Genomic DNA, 20,131 nt, shown 5'->3' with positions numbered 1-20,131 from the left:
GACCCAAAAGCAATAACAAAAAGTGGTTGGTTTAAAGTAAAAGTGTTTTATATATAAATATATATATACTATATATAACATATATATAATATATACACAAATCACTGGCCACCTTTAAATTCACCTACTATTTCTTTTTGTTTGTTTGTTTTTTGGGTCACGCCAAGCAGTGCTCAGGGGTTGCTCCTGGCTCTACACTCAGAAATCACTCCTGGCAGGCTCAGGGGACCATATGGGGTGCCGGGATTCGAACCACCGTCATTCTGCATGCAAAGTAAACACCTTATCTCCATGCTATCTCTCTGGCACCCTCACCTACTATTTCTAATATCTTTCAGATCTATTCTCGGTAAAACAATACAGTAACAAAATAATTCCTTTTAGTTTTCTTTCAATAGATATGACTTTATTTATCTATTTATTTTTTTGGTTTTTGGGCCATACCCAGCAGTGCTCAGGGATTACTCCTGGCTGTCTGCTCAGAAATAGCTCCTGGCAGGCATGAGGGACCATATGGGACACCGGGATTCGAACCAACCACCTTAGGTCCTGGATCGGCTGCTTGCAAGGCAAACGCCGCTGTGCTATCTCTCCAGGCCCAGATATGACTCTTTTAAGCCATTTAGTTTTCAATATTTTAATTCATTGGCTGGATATAATGATGTTAACAAGTATCTTTTCCTTGAATCTGATTTTATAGGAAGACTAGTTTTCCTGCTAAAAATAAAGTGAATATTTTGTCACTACTATCAAACTTTAAGTCTCATTGGTTTTATAAATTCTTTAGATAGCTTTTAAGTTTGTACTTTGCTACTTTCATTATCTTGACAGTATCATTTTTGGGGGCGGGGGACAACTGGTTCTCAGGGTTTTTTCCTGGCTCTGTGTTAAGGAATCACTTTTGGTGAACTAAGAAACACATTGGAGCTGAGAAGTGAACTCACTTTGGGCGAGTGCAAGTCCCTACCCACTGCACTATTATCTCTCTGGCCCCTTGACAGTATTTAGGCCTTCACAATCTTTTGTCTAAAATACACAACTTATCAAAAGACAATGTGATTGCTTTAATGACAAAACTCAAGCATACAGTTTCATTCTTTAAAAATAAAGTTTTTTTCCAGGTACTAGAGAGATGGCTCAATAACCTGAGTGCATGCTTTGTATGCAGAAGGCCTGGGTTTGTTCCTGGTACCTCACATTCCACTAGGAATAGTTAAGCAGAGCCAGGCATGGCCCAAAAACCAAATACAAAAAGTTTTTTTTTCAGTATGGGTTTCTCTTACAGGACTGAAAATGAAATACCATATGATCCAGCAAAACTACTTAGAAGCATTTATCTGGAGGATAAGAAAACAATGATTTGAATGGCTATTTGCACCCGTGTTCCCAAAAGCATTATTCACAATATTCAAAATATGATTTCTGCCCATGGATGACTGAATAAAGTCCTGGTAAAAACAAATTCTCAGTAAAAAACAAACAAACAAAAAAACTATTCAGCTACTGAAAAGATGGAACTATGCTTTTCTGAGAAAATGGATGGAGTTGTTAGGGATGAGGCTAAGTGAAGAAAGCAGGAAGGGAAAGACAATCTGGCTGAATGATGTCACTCACATATGAAAGCAAAGCCAATGAACTGACAAAAAAACATGTAACTCATAAAAGTCTCTGAGAATCAGAGAAGGGGGAGTGAATGGGCAAAGGGGATCATTCTGATAAGAGGCACTACTAGAACTTTGGGGGCTGGACATAGTGTGGCTTATACACACAGAAGCTCTGTACTCTTAAAAAATTTTAAACCATACTCCACATCACTAATCATCAGGAAGATGCAAACAAAACAACAATGAGGTACTACTTCATGCCACAAAGACTGGCACACATCACAAAGAACAAGAACTATCAGAGGCCGAAGAGATAGCACAGCGGTAGGGCATTAGCTTCGCAAGCAGCCAATCTAGGAGGGACGGTGGTTCCAATCCCGGCATCCCATATGGTCCACTGTGCCTGCCGGGAGCGATTTCTGAGCACAGAACTAGGAGTAACCCCTGAGAGCCGCCAGGTGTTACCCAAAAACCAAAAAGGAAAAAGGACAATCAGTGCTGGCAGGGATGTGGGGAGAAAGGAATTCTCCTTCACTGCTGGTGGGAAAGTCATCTAGTCTAGCTTTTCTAGAAAAGATTCCTCAAAAAACTAGAGATTGAGCTCTAATTCGATCCAGCAATGCCACTCCTATGGTCATATTCTAGGAACATAAAAACACAATACAAAAATGCCCACTGCACTCCTATGTTCACTGCAGCTATATTTACAATAGCTAGAACCTAGAAACGACCCAGGTGTTCAACAACAAATGAGTGACTAAAGAAACTGTGGTACATATACAAAATGAAATACTACATAGATGTTAGGAATATTGAAATCACGAAATTGCCTATACATAGGTGGGCATGACAATTATTTTGCTGTGTGAAATGATTTAGAGGTAGAGGGATAGTCACTGAATAATTTTGCTCATGTATGGGTTATGAGAAAAAACAGGCAGTATGGTGAAAATATCCAGAGACAACTAAGATGAGGTTTAAGAGGACCAGCCCATATGAAGCTTACCACTAAGTGCAGTAAGTGCAACTAGAACATTAATCGTACTGATAACTACCATTACAGTGATAGTGAGAGAGAGGCAGAATGCCTGTCCCAGAGACAGGCAGGGTGAAGAGGGATATGGGGGATGTTGGTGATGGGAAAATTGGTAAAGGGTGGTGAAAAAGTATTTTTTTTAAAGTCTGCATGAAAAGAACATTCATTTATAAGCTAATCCAAACAGAATGTCCCAGCTGTCCACTAACACCTACTTTTGGAAAAACTGTTCTTGCTCCTAGCTGCAGTAATGATTAGTACTTGCCCTTTTCACCAGGGAACTTGCTGGGAAAGCACACCAGATTGTGGACTTGCACATTTTACTAGGGCACTCACCAAGAGTTGCATGTTAACTGTGGTGGTAGCACATGTACCAACAAAAAGGAGGAGAGAGTGGGTCTCATTCTTTAGTTGTAGTATGCATGCATTTTCTGTTTGCAATGCTCACTGGGAATGGCTGTAGTGCTCATATACCAAGGAGTATTTCAGAGCACTAAGCAGACTGAGTATGGTCCCCACAATAGCAAAAATGTGTATACAATTAACATATTACAAACAGAAAAACACTTCACTTAATATCTTCTGAGCAATTAAAATGTAATTAGGGACCAGAGAATATTAATGTGACCAGAAGTATAGATATATCTCTAGCTCATTAATCATTAAATAATATTTTTTCAGGAGCAAAATTCTTGTGTATATACTTTTTTAAAAATATACTTTATAGCTTTAGATCTCAGTTTCTACCACTGTCACAATTGCTTCTTTATGCTCATTTTACAGAAACTGCGTCTATAACAGGCATAGAAATAAAATATGAAGAACAAAACTTACTCAATTCCATGGTAATGACATACGGAGGCTTTTTCAAAAGGCAAACCCTGAAGTTTCTGAGGACTAAGTTCTGGTGTTAAGATGAAAGACTTTTCCCTGAAAGTAAGTAGATAAATGTTTTCATTTATATTTAAAATTTACTTAGTCATATAAAGTTAAGTTGCTTTAATGCCTGGAATCTGATTTTCTACTCCCCAACTTAAACTTCCATGAGTAAAAATTAAGTTTCTGGGAAGTGTAACTTTCTGAAATTTTCTAAATTTCTTGCATCAAACTGTTAGCAGGAATGAAAAAATTGAGACTAAAAATATGACTTATAATCAAAATTCAAAAAGTGAATGAAATGAAGGATTTTTTGGGTACATTAAATGTTTATGCATTTAGTGGCATTATTATTTTATAGGGAAGCAATTAAAGCCAACTAAAATCTTTAGTCATAAAAGAAGCATTTATTTTGTAATATAACACAAAGAGATCCAACTTTTTTTTTTCTCAAAATGAAGTCATCTTGACAGCTACTTTAAGAGTCAGCAATCCTTTAAATATCAGAGGACATGAAGACTAGCTGACTTCAGTTCTTCTGAAGTTAGTTTTCAATCAGCAGGCATTAGAACTAATCATATGGCAAGAACATATAAAAAGTTCCCACTCAATTCCGCCACACCAAGAACTGGGCTGTATCAAACTCTTGAGGGAAAAGGAGGTTAGTGCGACGAGATTAAACTGTCCGGTTATTTTGAGTGTCTCTCCTTCTTGGCTAAGGTATATACATTGATCAAATAATACTATCCTGATATATTCTTCATTGTGTTCCTGAAGCTCACAAAAGTTTAAAAGGAAACAGAAGAAATATGCAATGGCAATTTTTACATAACCAATTCCAGGATCATAAACTTAGAAAGACTTGCAGAAGTGTCTCAAAAAGCAGCCTCCAAAAATAAATTTGCTATTATATTTTCTAGTATGGCATTAGGAGCTAAAATTGCCTGTCAATGAAAATATCTAGAGAACTATATTAAGCACTGGAAATGATATTAAAATAAAGAATACATTAACTAATGACTAAAAAAAATCCAGTTATATTCTAAGAAATCCACCTGAAAGTAAGGGTGGTAAGTTGCCATACTCTAGCATTTTGACAACTGATTAAAAACACAAATGACTTTAATAGAGAACTCTTTAGGTAAATAGCAATTCATTCCTTTATCATGTTATGTTACATTTCTTATTTTACTCCCCAACAGCAGCCTTTTCTAATTTCACTTTGCTTTACTTATTGCCTTAGTGTGCGTTGCTCCTGGTAGTGCTGGGAAAACAGGTGGATCTGGGACTGAGCCCAAGGCTTCCACATGCAGTGTGTGCTCCAGTCTTCTATGCCCAACTTTGCTTAATTTGAATCTCAATTGTTCATTCAAAAGGAAACTATTTAATAAATGTTTTCTGAATGTCAATATGTATGTGGCATATGCATAGGAGTCATTGTATTTTAATACATTTCCGATCATTCTGTATATAGATAGACCTTTATTTAGTGAGAACAAACAGGTTCTTTATTCTTGTCTCAACTAATTCTTAAATCTTCACACTAATAGACAAGACATAGATATAGAAAAAATAGATGATTTATGTACACACACACACACACACACACAGGTTTGGGGCTACAATTGACTGTGATCAAGGTTTACTACTGGCTCTGTGCTCAGGAATCACTTCTGAGGGTACCATAATTGAGGGGTTACAGGAACTAAACCCTAGTTAGCTGTATACAAGACAAGTGCCTTACCTGCTATACTATCTCTCTTGCCCTGCAATAGGAGATAAATTTGATAGTGACAAAGTTCTTCATTAAATCAAGAATTGAATAAAATGCTTCTAAATAAATCACCTATGACCTATAAAAGTAATTAAATGCTTTCCTTTTGCACAACTGCATATAGAATGACATTCTGGTCCAAAACAGTAGCCAAAAGTAAAACATAATTCAGCAAAAGTAAATATTAAATATATCTAACAGCTAATTCATGTCTCATGATTTGGAAGAATAGTCCCAAACTAAATTATTAAAAAAATACATACATGACTTCATTTTCTTGATATACACAACACACACAAATATGCACTTTTACACTCAGTGTCCATCTCTCAAAGTTATTAAAAAAGAAAAATTATTCTCACATCATACAATTTCATTAACAGCAAGTTACTAAGATGCTTAAGCTTTCAAATTTGCTTCACGTCTTTATTGCACAAGCACACTAAGGATTTATACTTTATCGTGATTTCTGAGATATGATTAATTTCAAGTAAATCCTTTGCAAAATTTACATGTAGACTCAATATTTTACCAAGCCAAGTGCTGTAAGTGTAAGTGATCTGTAATTTTTAAGGACCTAAGGGTGGGAGATTTGTTTCAAAAGAATGTATAACAACTAAATACTGAGTGAATTATTAAAATGCACAAGTATTTTGTGTCATAATTTTGCCCATAATTAAGTCAACCTCAGAAACACACAGTATTTATTTATTTATTTATTTTTTTTTGGTTTTTGGGTCACACCGACAGTGCTCGGCTCGGGAATCATATGGGATGCTGGGATTCAAACCAATGACCTTCTGCATGAAAAGCAAATGCCTTACACCTCCATGCTATCTCTCTGGCACCAACACGCAGTATTTTTAAGCTAAGTACACAATGTCTTAGATTGTCAAATCAGTTGTAAATTGTCATGTAGATACTGAACTTTTACTTCATAATTTCAAAAGCCTTTCTAGTGTTGGGGATGTGACTTAGTGATAGAATGCAAGATTTGTATGTGATGTGGCCTAGATCCCTAGTACCACCATCACCACATCACCACACACCACACACACACACACACACACACACACACACACACACACACACACACACACACACACACACACACACATACAAACACACACACAGCACACACTTTTCATTACACTTCCCTAATCTTTTACAGTAAGAGCCTGTATATATATTTATTATAAGATATGATTAGTAAAGTACCATAAAATCAAAACCAGTGTGAATATAATAAATATTAAAACAAAATATTTGCAAGTGGGCCCGGAGAGATAGCACAGCGGCGTTTGCCTGGCAAATAGCCGATCCAGGACCAAAGGTGGTTGGTTCGAATCCCGGTGTCCCATATGGTCCCCCATGCCTGCCAGGAGCTATTTCTGAGCAGACAGCCAGGAGTAACCCCTGAGCACCGCCGGGTGTGACCCAAAAACCAAAAAAAAAAAAAAAATATTTGCAAGTACAATTATATTGATTCTTTTACAATAGTATTGTCTTGGGGCCAGGGAAATAGTACCCTTGCATGTGGCTACCCGTTTGATCCCCAACAACACATGTGATTCACCAAGCATAACCAGCAGTGACTCGAGCACGAAAACCAGGAGTAAGCCCTCAGCACCACTGATGTGGCCCCAAAATTGAGGATGGTGGGGGATGGTAGGAAGCACTGTACTTTGAATGTAAATGCTAGGGACTTCTAAAAGGTAAAGATTTGCTTGCTTTTTATTATTCCTGTTTCCCTTATAGTCATTGAGTACCATAAAACAGGAAAGCACTTAGCTCAGGCTAAATGTGAGAATTAAGGCCAATTTCAATAATGGGATCAAACCTGCAAGTTCTGCCTACATGAACATCCATTAACAGGAAAAATTAGAGGCTATGTATATAACAACTGATTTTAAAAAATTTACTGGGAACGTTAAGATCATTAACTCACTCCCATTTTTTTTTGTTTTGTTTGGTTTTGGTTTTTGGATCATACCTGATGTGATCATGGCTTAGTCCTGGCTCTGTGCTCAGCAACCCAGGAGAAAGAGGTTTCTGGGGAGATTAAACCTGGGTAGTCCTGTGTAAGATAAGTGCCTTATCCATTGTACTATCTCTTAGGCTCCATGATTACTTTTTCTTTTTTTTTTTTCCAATTATTTCTCTCTGTTTTATGAGCCACACACAACTGTGCTCAGGACTTAATTCTGACTCTATACTTTGTCGCTTGTGTGTAAGGCAAAAACTCCACCCGAGTGATAATATTACTCCAGCCTCAACTCACCCCTTTTGAATCTGTAAAGGTTGTAACTCTCCAATTGGTAATCCATCTGAGGTGAAAAATTTCAGCAATTCTTTAGCATCTAATGGGACAGAATCCCTTGGACCCTCTTTGTGGCCCAGTAACTGTTCAGATGTACGAGGGAATGAACCAGATCTGTGAAAATAACATTAAGCAGTTTTATTAAACTTGAAGTTTAAGTTACCACAATCAAGAAAAGCTTACCTTAGCAGCAACCAGAAAAACATGCAAAGCAAATTGAAAACACGCACATTTATAGAGAAAAAAATTGCGAATAATTTACTAATTATATTTTAAAAAATTTTCCTGAGATCACAATAAATAAATTTGAAGTTACCCTGCAGCAAACAGCAATGTCCCTACTTACCTAAAAAAAAACATTATTTGGGGTCAAAAGAGTTTAGGGCCACAATCAGTAGTAGTCAGGGGTTACTCTCAGTTCTGTGCTCAGGTTTTACTTAGGGCAATGCTCTTTAGATCATGTGGGGTGAGGATCAAACCTGGGTCATTTGCATGCAAAGAATGCACTCAGTCCTTTAAGCTACCTCCTGACTCATGTGTGTTTCTTTATTGATTACAATATGAATAATTATTTAGCAGTGTGAAACAATCAATTTTATAAAGTTTAATCTAATCTCTTTTGTACGTTCTGAAATACCTTAGAATTTTAAATCCTGAGAGCAGAGATTACACATTCCAAATTTATATGAACTTGAAAGATTAACTTGAAGAGTAAGCATGGAATGAGATAGTCATCAGATATTTCTCCAAGGTCTTTTCTACACATGATACTGACATGATGAGTAAGCACCGAATTGTTATTATAATGTGAGAACAATTTTATACTTTCAGGACACTTTATATAGAATATAAGTTCTTTTTTTGCTTGTTTGTTTGTTTTTGGGCCACACCTGGTGATGCTCAGGAGTTACTCCTGGCTATGCACTCAGAAATCGCTCATGGCTTGAAGGACCATACAGGACACTGGGGGATTGAACAGAGGACCATCCTAGGTTAGTGCATGTAAAGCAAATGCCCTACTGCTTGCACCACTGCTTCGGTCAGAATATAAATTCTCAATCCTCACAAAATTCCGTTGGGTAAAAATGAAAATAAAATATCTTAAAATGAATTGATAACTGAGACAATGAGTACTTTGCAAAGTGAAAGTACTTAGCAAGCCTAAAAAAACCATTATTTCAACTTTTTGGTTAGAGAGATTATCAAAACAGGTTGGGTTGCATTATAGACAGGGGTGAGGCAGATGTCTAGAATAATAACATCAGATCTAGATTGACCCTTAATTAGGCACTGTGATTTCTCACTACAGACTGTATTTCCAAATTCTACTCTATCACTCTCTATATAACACCTCGTACCCCAAGTTCCACCAAAGTATTTAGAACTAGAAAGACAAAAATAGTTTCAGAGAATGCTAAACATCTGACCAAAACTATGTCACAAATTATGCAATTGCTGTTACCACAGCAAAATTAAAACCTCTCAAAACTTGCACAGAGAATGATGATTCTGACTTTCTATGACTTTATAATTCTTCTTTATTCTGTTATTCAAACAAAATCAAGCATTTTTGCTAATTATATGAATATGTTCACCTCATGTTTTTAGGCATAAGCCTGTGCATTAAAGACCAATCATGTACAAACTATGCTCTGTCCCTTCCTATTCAATTTATTTTTAAATAGAAAATATAAATCTAAAAAATGAAAAGTCCAGCTTGAAAAGGGAGGGATACTTAGATCATCCTTGACTCTGGAGCTTAGGACAGAGAAAGAAAGAAGTCAAAGTGGAAAGGAAGAATATGAAAAGGGAAGAAATAGATGAGGGGGTCAAAGAGTCTGTTATACTGGTGATGGGGGTGACTGGCCTAGCCATAAATCCAAAGCACAGATTCCACCACATTGTACACGTGGTGGTTTGCAACCACCAAACTTTGTTAATGTGCCTGTCTAGTAGCAACAGCAGGAGAAGGGGTGGGGACAGGACGGGGGTGGGGGGGGTGATCTATTATGGGAGGGAGTTGATTGATCCTAGTGGTGAGACTGATATTGAAACATATATGCCTTAACCTCAACTATCAATAACTTTGTAAATCACAATTCTTTAATTAAATTTTTTGGGGGGGGTCACACCCAGTGATGCTCAAGGTTTACTCCCGGCTATGTGCTCAGAAATCACTCCTGGCTTAGGGGACTATATGGGATGCTGGGGGATTGAACCGAGATCTGTCCTAGATTAGCGCATGCAAAGCCAACACCCTACCGCTTGTGCCACTGCTCTGACCCCCAGTTCTTTAATTGAATTTTAAAAGATCATTAAAAAATTAAAAAAATAGTCAAACAAGAAAAAAAATCTAAAATATTTTCTCTGAACTTTCAGAAACTACATTATGAGTTTAATTGAATTTCTACATAGCTATTTTCTAGCAGTGATTCAGGATGTAGGTAAGTTCCTTTATGAATATTATTCTTAATCCCTTTACATGTCAGATGTAATGAAGAAACTTGTTTTTACTTAACTTTACATAACTTGTTTTCATTCTGAATGCACACATACCAATACAATTTAAATAAACCTAAAATGACAAACTATACTATCAAGATATATTCTTCTTTAAGTTTCTTTTGGGGGGCCACAACCATCTGATGCTCAGGGGTTACTCCTGGCTAAGCGCTCAGAAATTGCCCCTGGCTTGGGGGGACCATATGGGACGCCGGGCGATCGAACAGTGGTCCTTACTTGGCTAGTGCTTGCAAGGCAGACACCTTACCTCTAACGCCACCTCTCCAGCCCCTCAAGATATATTCTTTGATTAAATAAAAAGCCCACAATATATGAGGAGAGAAATACCAAACTAAAAAATTTATGAGATAATTCAAGGAACAGATAAGACAAGTTATATGAAACATCCAATTAATCCTTAGAGTATCATCTCAATAAATAAAATGAGTTGCTATTTAAAAAAAAGATGGGAGGGAGGGAGAAAAAAAGATAAGAGTAGAAAACTAAAAAAATTTAGGTACTGAATATACAACAGTCAAAAATATTACCAAAAGTGAAAGCAAAGATTGGGGGAAAATTTTACAACTCAGAGCAGGAAGAGACAGTTTACTGAGAGAAAAATAAAATTTGAAAGAAAGAAAAAATTCCTACTCCAGAAATTCTAAAACAGATATTTCAGAGTGGGGGGAGGAATAGAAAATGAAGGGAAGAATATTATGAAAGGAATAATAGAGCATTTCCCAGTGTTCATCCTACTGTTTAAGCTAGAAAACTAAATTATCTATCTAAATTATCTATTTTTTATCTGTCATCTATATCTGATCCATTCAATCACAGATTTTTTTAAAATTACAATTTAGCTTCAAAATGAATCCTAAACTAGCCTTCTTAGAAATCTCTCAATCCATAGAAAAATCTACTTAATTGGCACGAAAGAGGAACAGGGTATCTTTGCTCTTAATATTTTGCTCCTACAACTTAATTGCCACATAAGAATAAAAGTTACCTTGCAAAATCAGATCACACCACTGTTATAAAAAAAAAGCCTTAAAAATTATCAATGAGCTTAAAAAAATAAACATAAGGGCCAGAGAGATAGCATGGAGGTAAGGCGTTTGCCTTTCATGCAAAAATCCCAGCATCCCTGTGCCTGCCAGGAGCAATTCACACACACACACACACACACACACACACACACACACACACACACACACACATAGTAATACCTCAAAGTCATTATTCTGAATTAGAAGATCTCTCTCTCTCTCTCTCTCTCTCTCTCTCTCTCTCTCTCTCTCTCTCTCTCTCTCTCTCTCTCTCTCTCTCACACACACACACACACACACACACACACACACACAAAACGTAATACCTCAAAGTCATTATTCTGACTTAGAAGATCTCAGTTTAAATCCAAATAGAACCTTCTCAAAGATCCCCTCCTGCCTTCATCTGAGTTAGCACCACTTCATTTTCCTCAGCAAATAATGCCAGTCCACTTTTCTGTTGATGATTTCACTCATTACAATAGTCATTTTTATTTTGGCTTTGGGGCCACTTTTGATACTGCTTGGGGTTTACTCCTGGCTCTGTGCCCTGGGATCACTACATGCAGGACTCATACTGAATGCCAGGGATAAAAAATAAAGTCTGGCATGTGCGAGGCAAACTATCATGCTACTATTCCTACAGTCCAGGAAGTAATATAATAGTTAATTCTTGTATTTACTTATCTTGACTTTTATTTATTTATCTTGACTTTTTATTTGTGTATTTATTGTTTGTGGTGCTAGGGACTGACTGAGCCAAGGACTTCAAACATACAAGTAAATGTTTTTTTGGCTCAGCTACATCACTGGCCCTACTCCCTTGTTTTCTGTTTACCATCTCTCTCCCCCACTGAAGATGAACTTTAAAAGCAGAGCCCGACTAATAAACAGATGGTGCTCAACAGATATTTTCTGATATATCTGAGCAAACTGTTAAAAGTGGCAAATGCTATCAACAATCAAATTAAAAAATGAAACTGTCATTTTCAATATTTGGAATATTTCCAAATATCTAAGGGAGCTGAATTCTCCCCTTTCCTTAGTTACATCCCGAGTGCTGCACTTTTTGAGTAGTGGATCAGAAAAAAAAAAGGAAACTGAATACAAAACTTTCTTCTCATTTGTTGAAAAGATACTGTGAGAATATATTTGGGCTTTTCTGTTAACTTGTAGTGTCTGTTCCATAAGTGATTAAATGAAAAATTGGACTGAGAGAAAGTTCAGCAGGTTGAGTGCCAGCTCTGCATGTAGGAAGCCTATTACCAGTGCCATATAGTTTGCATAAGCACTGCCAGAAGCACCCCTGAGCACTACAGATATGTCCTAAAGCCCCAAACCTCCCTAAAGCAAACAAAAAACTCAAACCAAATATACTGCTTAAACTCATCTAAGAAATCTATAAGAATGTTCCACAGAAACAATTTACAGTGACTTTAAAAAGAATAATTTCCCTCATCTTCCTGACTCTTCCACAATTTCTTTTTTTTTTTTATACATACTCAAGCAGTATTGCATCCTCCAGTCCTTGCATTAAACTAGGCTAGGCTGACAGATTAATTGCCAGGATATGTGTCCTGAACAGTGCTTGTGAGACCCCTCTCTGTCCCCTAATACTGTTATTAAATAAGTCAGGAAGTGAAAGACAGTTACTAGATAAATTTACACCTGCGTACTATGTTATTAACAAATGCAAATTAAATATAATAATAAAACTCTTAGAGTCAATACAAGCTAAAGGACTTGCTGAAGGGAAATAGGAAGAAAGTAAGAGAGATGGGTAGTGCAATCTTTGTGATAAGGAGAAGACACTAGAACTTTAGTGGTGATGGGGAAAGATTGTATACACAGAAAAGTGTGACACTATACTCCTGAAATCCTCTAGTATTGCAAGTCAATGACAAGCCAATGACAAACAAATAGAGATGAATAAAACAAATATGGAGTAAAGAACATAAACTTGATTACTGTGGGGCTCATTCTGTAGTAGCTGAAAGTATCAAATCATTATGCTTTGCACTTAAAATATACTATCGTGTCAGTTATATCTTACCTTAAAAAAATAAACAAAAACAAATACGAGTCTGAATTATTGAAATGTTACCTTGTTTTTTGTTTGGCTTTCTCAAAAGTTTCCAGATTCTGAAGAACATGCCTTTCTGGCCATTCCAAGGGCTTGATCTCCATTAGATTTGATGAAACAGGTTCTACTGGACTAAAATCTAAAAGAGAGAAAGAAAACCAAATAAGTCCAAAATGTACTGACATATTGAATTTTGCTATATCAAAATTTATACAAGTATACATATACACATATAATATACACATACATATATAATATACACATCTTTATACAAATATATCGTATACACTCGAGTATAAGCCGTCTTGAGTATAAGTTGACCACCCAATTTTACCCTATAAACTGGGTGACTCGAGTATAAAAGTCGAGGTGGAAAATGCAGCAGCCACTGGCAAGTTTCAAAAATAAAAATATATACCCAAACAATTACAGTAATCGAGGAATCAGTACTTTAATGTTTTTCAATATTTATTGCTAAAGAAAAACTGTAAACTAGCAACCATAACTTTAAAACTTAAAATAAAGTGCAGAAAATCATAGCTTAACAGGTAAACAAGCTAAATCAAAGGTTAAAAACATTCAAAACTGGATTCCTCTCTTCCTCATCTGTATGTCCAAATAGAGCTTCAGCTATATCTGATGTGAGGGTATCAGCATAGACAGTGTCAGCATCACTGAGTTCGCAGATATCATCATCGCTGCTGTCGGTCTCATACAAAGCACACAATATTGTGGGTTAACTAGTTCAGTGGCATCCAGTTCACTTCAGCTGCCTAGCTATTCAACTGAGCCGCGACTTGTGGACTGAGCTGAAGCACCGCCCCCTCCAGCAGACAGGAAGACGACCAGAGACCAGAGACTACGTGCATTTGATTCGGTGCGCATGCACCAAATCAAATAACCTGTATGACCCGGGTATAAGTCAAGTTAGAGCTTTTTGGCACAGATTTTATGCCAGAAAAACTCAGCTTATACTCGAGTATATACAGTATATATGTGTTCTCTATGTATATACTATATAAAGATATAATCACATAAGCATGCATACGTGACTATAAAGCCATGCTAAATTATACTTAAAAATATGTACCTCGGGGATCTATTATTGTAATATGTTTGATTGCCTAAACAATATAAAATGCCATAAAATACTTTTGGATGGGGCTAGACCAAGAGTACAGAGGATAGGATGCTTATCTTGTATGCAGTCAACCTGGCTTCAATCCCCAGTATTATGTGGTCCCCGGAACCCAGCCAGGAGTGATTCCTGAGCACAGAGCCAGGAGTGGATGCCCCTCCCAACAAAACAAACAAAAAACCCACCTAGGTTGCATACTTTATTATACTATCCTCTCTTAAGCAAACTTACAAGAAATTTAGAAAAATTAGCATTGTAAAATTGAAAGAATAAAAATTTAACTCATAATTTTCGTGAAATTTGAGAAATTATATTAAGCAACTCTGTAGAATATATTGAGTATACTCTGTGATTTTCAGACTGTAAATAGGAATGCCACTTGTATCTAGAAAATTCCAAAGAGATGACCTCATTTTCAAAATTACATTACTACAATAATTTTCTGTCTTCAGATAAAGGATATTTTAGAAATTATTCACTAAGATGCTTATTTGATTATTAATTTAAAGGTTCTCTAATACAGGATACCTCAATACATGCATTGGCAAGTAAACCACTAACATTAAATGTCATTTTATGACTAATACAAATACTATAGGTAGGGCTCCCTGTGTGTGACACCAGGCGGGGAAAATCCGCGAAAGTACACCGGCCCAGTGGGGCTCAACTGTGAAAGACTGTGAGTGTGACCTGTCTATGTCTGTCTACTGTCCTCTTGCGTGAAACTCTTGCGAGTGGGGCAAAAAGAGCCTCCAGAAACCTCGCTCGCCCAGACGCCATTTTCAGGGAGGGACTTCAGAGCATAAAAACCGGCTAAGCTTTGCAAAACCCGGCTCCCCGTGTGTGACACCAGGCGGGGAAAATCCGCGAAAGTACACCGGCCCAGTGGGGCTCAACTGTGAAAGACTGTGAGTGTGACCTGTCTATGTCTGTCTACTGTCCTCTTGCGTGAAACTCTTGCGAGTGGGGCAAAAAGAGCCTCCAGAAACCTCGCTCGCCCAGACGCCATTTTCAGGGAGGGACTTCAGAGCATAAAAACCGGCTAAGCTTTGCAAAACCCGGCTCCCTGTGTGTGACACCAGGCGGGGAAAATCCGCGAAAGTACACCGGCCCAGTGGGGCTCAACTGTGAAAGACTGTGAGTGTGACCTGTCTATGTCTGTCTACTGTCCTCTTGCGTGAAACTCTTGCGAGTGGGGCAAAAAGAGGCTCAGAGGAGCACGGCCACTCCGCTTCGCTACGCGGCCGTGCACTCTTTCTACGGAAAGAACTCCATTGCAACAAGAAGGAAAAATCACACTAAGAACGGTGCTATATCACAGAAGCACACATTTCTCTCTGGACTGTCTTCTCTGTTGCATGCTCGGGCCTAAGATTTGACCCAGTGTGAGGCTTCATCCAAGGAGGACTCCCCTCCCTTAGAGGCAAGTCAGCCCATCCAGAAAGGGAGGAACCAGAGGAGTGTGCTGCCTACATCATATAGACAATGAATACCACCACAACACGTAGAAAAACCCACAATACAAGTGTGACAATGGGGAAACAACGCAGGCCAGCATCAGACATAGAGAATGAAGATGACAATTCTGAGGACCAGATAATGACTGAACAACTAATCAACCTCTCAGATAAGGACTTTAGACTAGCAATATGGAAGGTGCTCAACAGACTCCAAGAAACCATGGATCGAGTTGAACAGAACACTAATAAGAACCAAGAAAATATGAAGGCAGAAATGACAAAACTCCAAACTGAAATAACATGTCAACTAACAGGCCTGAAAAACTCAGTAAACGAAGTGAATGACAAAATGGATAAGCTCTGGGACAGGGTATCAGAAGCTGAGAATAGACTTGGTGCTGTGGAAGATGAGATACATAACAATTCCATACAGCAGGAGAGATTGGACAAAAAACTTAAAGCAAATGAGCAGACAATGGAAAAATTAGTCAAAGAATGGGAACAGACGAAAATAGAAGTCTATGATAAGATCAACAGAAACAACTTAAGAATCATTGGAGTCCCAGAGACCCAGGAAGAAAATTTCCAGGAAGAATCAATGGTCAAGAACATCATTAAAGAGAAACTTCCAGAGCTAAAGAATATATGTGATCAAATCCTGCATGCCCGAAGAGTACCAACCAAAAGAGACCCCAGAAAAACCACCCCAAGACACATCCTAGTCACAATGACAAATCCCACAGATAGAGACAGAATTCTGAAAACAGCAAGATCAAAAGGGGAAATCATGTTCAAGCAAGCTTCCCTGAGGTTTACAGCAGACCTGTCACCAGAAACGCTCAATGCCAGAAAGCAGTGGTGGGATATTGTGACAAGACTGAATGAAATGAATGCTTCACCCAGAATACTATACCCAGCAAAACTCACTTTCCGGTTTGATGGAAGAATACATGGTTTCACAGACAAAAAACAGCTCAGAAACTTCACAGACACAAAACCAGTCTTAAGAGAAAAACTGAAAGACCTAATCTAAGACAAGACTACCCAAAAGACACACCAAATTTTGAAATAAAGATGGCGTTAAATCCCAGGACAATTCTTTCTCTCAACGTCAATGGACTAAATGCACCAGTTAAGAGACACAGAGTGGCTAAATGGATCAAAAAACTCAATCCAACCTTCTGCTGCCTACAAGAAACGCACCTGAATAGTCAGAACAAACATAGACTCAAAATAAAAGGCTGGAGAAAAATTATCCAAGCAAACAACACCCATAAAAAAGCTGGAGTGGCCATACTAATATCAGATAATGCAAACTTTATACTCAGGAAGGTTGTAAGGGACAAAGACGGACATTTTATATTAATCAAGGGGTACGTAGAGCAGGAAGAATTCACTCTCCTAAACATATATGCACCGAATGAGGGGCCAGCAAAATATTTAATACAACTGTTGACAAATCTGAAAAATAATATCAACAACACAATAATTGTGGGGGACCTTAACACGGCTTTGTCAACACTGGACAGGTCAACCAGACGGAAACCCAACAAGAATATACTAGACCTGAGGAGAGAAATGGAAGAAAGAGGCCTAGTGGATATATATAGGACACTCCATCCCCAGAAACCTGGATACACATTCTTCTCCAATGTACATGGGACATTCTCCAGGATAGACTACATGCTGGCACATAAAACATACCTCCATAAGATCAAGAGGATAGAAATTTTGCAGACTACCTTCGCTGACCACAAGGCTCTGAAATTATTTGTGAACTCCAAAGGGACTCAGAAGAAACACTTTAACACCTGGAAGTTAAACAGCCTCATGCTCAATAACCAGTGGGTTCGAGATGAAATCAAGGAGGAAATAAAAAGGTTCCTGGAAACAAATGACAATAAAGACACAAACTCTCAGAACTTATGGGACACAGCAAAAGCAGTACTGAGAGGAAAATTTATAGCTTTGCAAGCACACATCAGGAAGGAAGAAGGAGCTTACCTGAGTAGCTTAATGACACAGCTAATAGAACTAGAAAATGCTCAACAAAAGGACCCAAGAATAGGAAGACAGAAGGAAAAAACAAAGCTGAGAGCAGAAATCAACGAAGTGGAAACTCAAAAAACAATCCGAAAGATCAACGAAAGCAGAAGTTGGTTCTTTGAAAAAATAAACAAGATTGATAGACCACTGGCAAACCTAACAAAGAAAGAGAGAGAGAGAAACTTGATAACTCGTATCAGGAATGAAAAAGGAGAGATCACTACTGATATGACAGAGATTCAAAGGGTAATCAGAAACTACTTTGAAAAACTCTACGCCACTAAAAATGAGAACCTGGAAGAAATGGATAAATTCTTGGACTCTTATAATCTTCCACGGTTGAAGGAAGAGGATGTAGCATATCTAAACACCCCCATCACCATTGATGAAATTAAAACAGTAATCAAATGTCTGCCGAAAAACAAAAGCCCAGGTCCAGATGGATTCACTAATGAATTCTATCAAACTTTCCAAGAGGAACTACTGCCAATCTTGGCAAGACTCTTTCATGAAATTGAACAAACAGAAACACTTCCAAATAGCTTTTATGAAGCCAACATCACCTTGATACCTAAACCAGACAGAGACGCTACCAAAAAAGAAAATTACAGACCAATATCACTGATGAATGCAGATGCAAAGATCCTCAACAAAATCCTGGCAAATAGGATTCAATGCCTCGTTAAGAAGATCATCCACTACGATCAAGTAGGTTTCATCCCAGGAATGCAAGGCTGGTTTAACATCCGTAAATCTATCAACATAATACACAACATCAATAACAAGAAAAATAAAAACCACATGATCATATCAATAGATGCAGAGAAAGCATTTGATAAGGTCCAACACCCATTCTTGATCAAAACTCTCAGCAAGATGGGAATGGAGGGAACCTTTCTCAATATAGTGAGGCCATCTACCACAAGCCAGTGGCAAATATTATCCTCAATGGAGAAAAACTGAAAGCCTTCCCTCTAAATTCTGGCACAAGATAAGGCTGTCCTCTCTCACCACTCCTATTCAACATAGCACTGGAAGTACTTGCTATAGCGATTAGGCAAGAAAAGGATATCAAGGGAATCCAGATAGGAAAGGAAGAAGTCAAGCTCTCACTGTTTGCAGATGACATGATACTCTACTTAGAAAACCCTAAAGACTCTATCAAAAAGCTTCTAGAAACAATAGACTCATATAGCAAGGTGGCAGGCTACAAAATTAACACACAAAAATCAATGGCCTTTCTATATACCAATAGTAATAAGGATGAAATGGATATTAAGAAAACAACCCCATTCACAATAGTGCCACACAAACTCAAATATCTTGGAATCAACTTGACTAAATATGTGAAGGACCTATACAAAGAAAACTATAAAACTCTGCTCCAAGAAATAAGAGAGGACACACGGAAATGGAAACGCATACCCTGCTCATGGATTGGCAGGATTAACATCATCAAAATGTCAATACTCCCCAAGGCATTATACAGATTTAATGCCATCCCTCTAAAGATACCCATGACATTCTTCAAAGAAGTGGATCAGACACTTTTGAAATTCATTTGGAACAATAAACACCCTCGAATAGCTAAAGCAATCATTGGGAAAAAGAATATGGGAGGAATTACTTTTCCCAACTTTAAACTGTACTACAAAGCAACAGTTATCAAAACAGCATGGTATTGGAATAAGGATAGGTCCTCAGATCAGTGGAATAGGCTTGAATACTCAGAAAATGTTCCCCAGAGATACAACCATCTAATTTTTGATAAAGGAGCAGGAAATCCTAAATGGAGCAGGGAAAGCCTCTTCAACAAGTGGTGTTGGCACAATTGGATAGCCACTTGCAAAAAATTAAACTTAGACCCCCAGCTAACATCATGTACAAAGGTAAAATCCAAATGGATTAAAGACCTCGATATCAGCCCCAAAACCATAAGATATATAGAACAGCACATAGGCAAAACACTCCAGGACATTACAGGCATCTTCAAGGAGGAAACTGCACTCTCCAAGCAAGTGAAAGCAGAGATTAACAGATGGGAATATATTAAGCTGAGAAGCTTCTGCACCTCAAAGGAAATAGTGCCCAGGATACAAGAGCCACCCACTGAGTGGGAGAAACTATTCACCCAATACCCATCAGATAAGGGGCTAATCACCAAAATATACAAGGCACTGACAGAACTTTACAAGAAAAAAACATCTAACCCCATCAAAAAATGCGGAGAAGAAATGAACAGACAC

At 37.7% G+C, this 20,131-nt stretch overlaps 1 protein-coding gene across 1 annotated transcript in view; it reads right to left on the bottom strand.

The window, feature by feature from the left end:
• MTBP (MDM2 binding protein) overlaps positions 1-20,131 on the bottom strand; it is a 97,594-nt gene that overhangs the window by 25,247 nt on the left and 52,216 nt on the right. Inside the window, exons 15-17 of the mRNA XM_049772886.1 lie at positions 13,263-13,380; positions 7,572-7,724; positions 3,475-3,570 (exon numbers count right to left, since the gene is read on the bottom strand). Of these exons, the coding sequence (XP_049628843.1) occupies positions 3,475-3,570; positions 7,572-7,724; positions 13,263-13,380 (367 nt within the window). The remainder of the gene's footprint in view (positions 1-3,474; positions 3,571-7,571; positions 7,725-13,262; positions 13,381-20,131) is intronic.

Source organism: Suncus etruscus, chromosome 5, assembly GCF_024139225.1.
Source record: "Suncus etruscus isolate mSunEtr1 chromosome 5, mSunEtr1.pri.cur, whole genome shotgun sequence".
In the NCBI taxonomy this organism is placed as follows: domain Eukaryota; kingdom Metazoa; phylum Chordata; class Mammalia; order Eulipotyphla; family Soricidae; genus Suncus; species Suncus etruscus.
The sequence above is the reverse complement of the archived record's forward strand: the minus strand, read 5'-3'. Positions and strand labels throughout refer to the sequence as shown.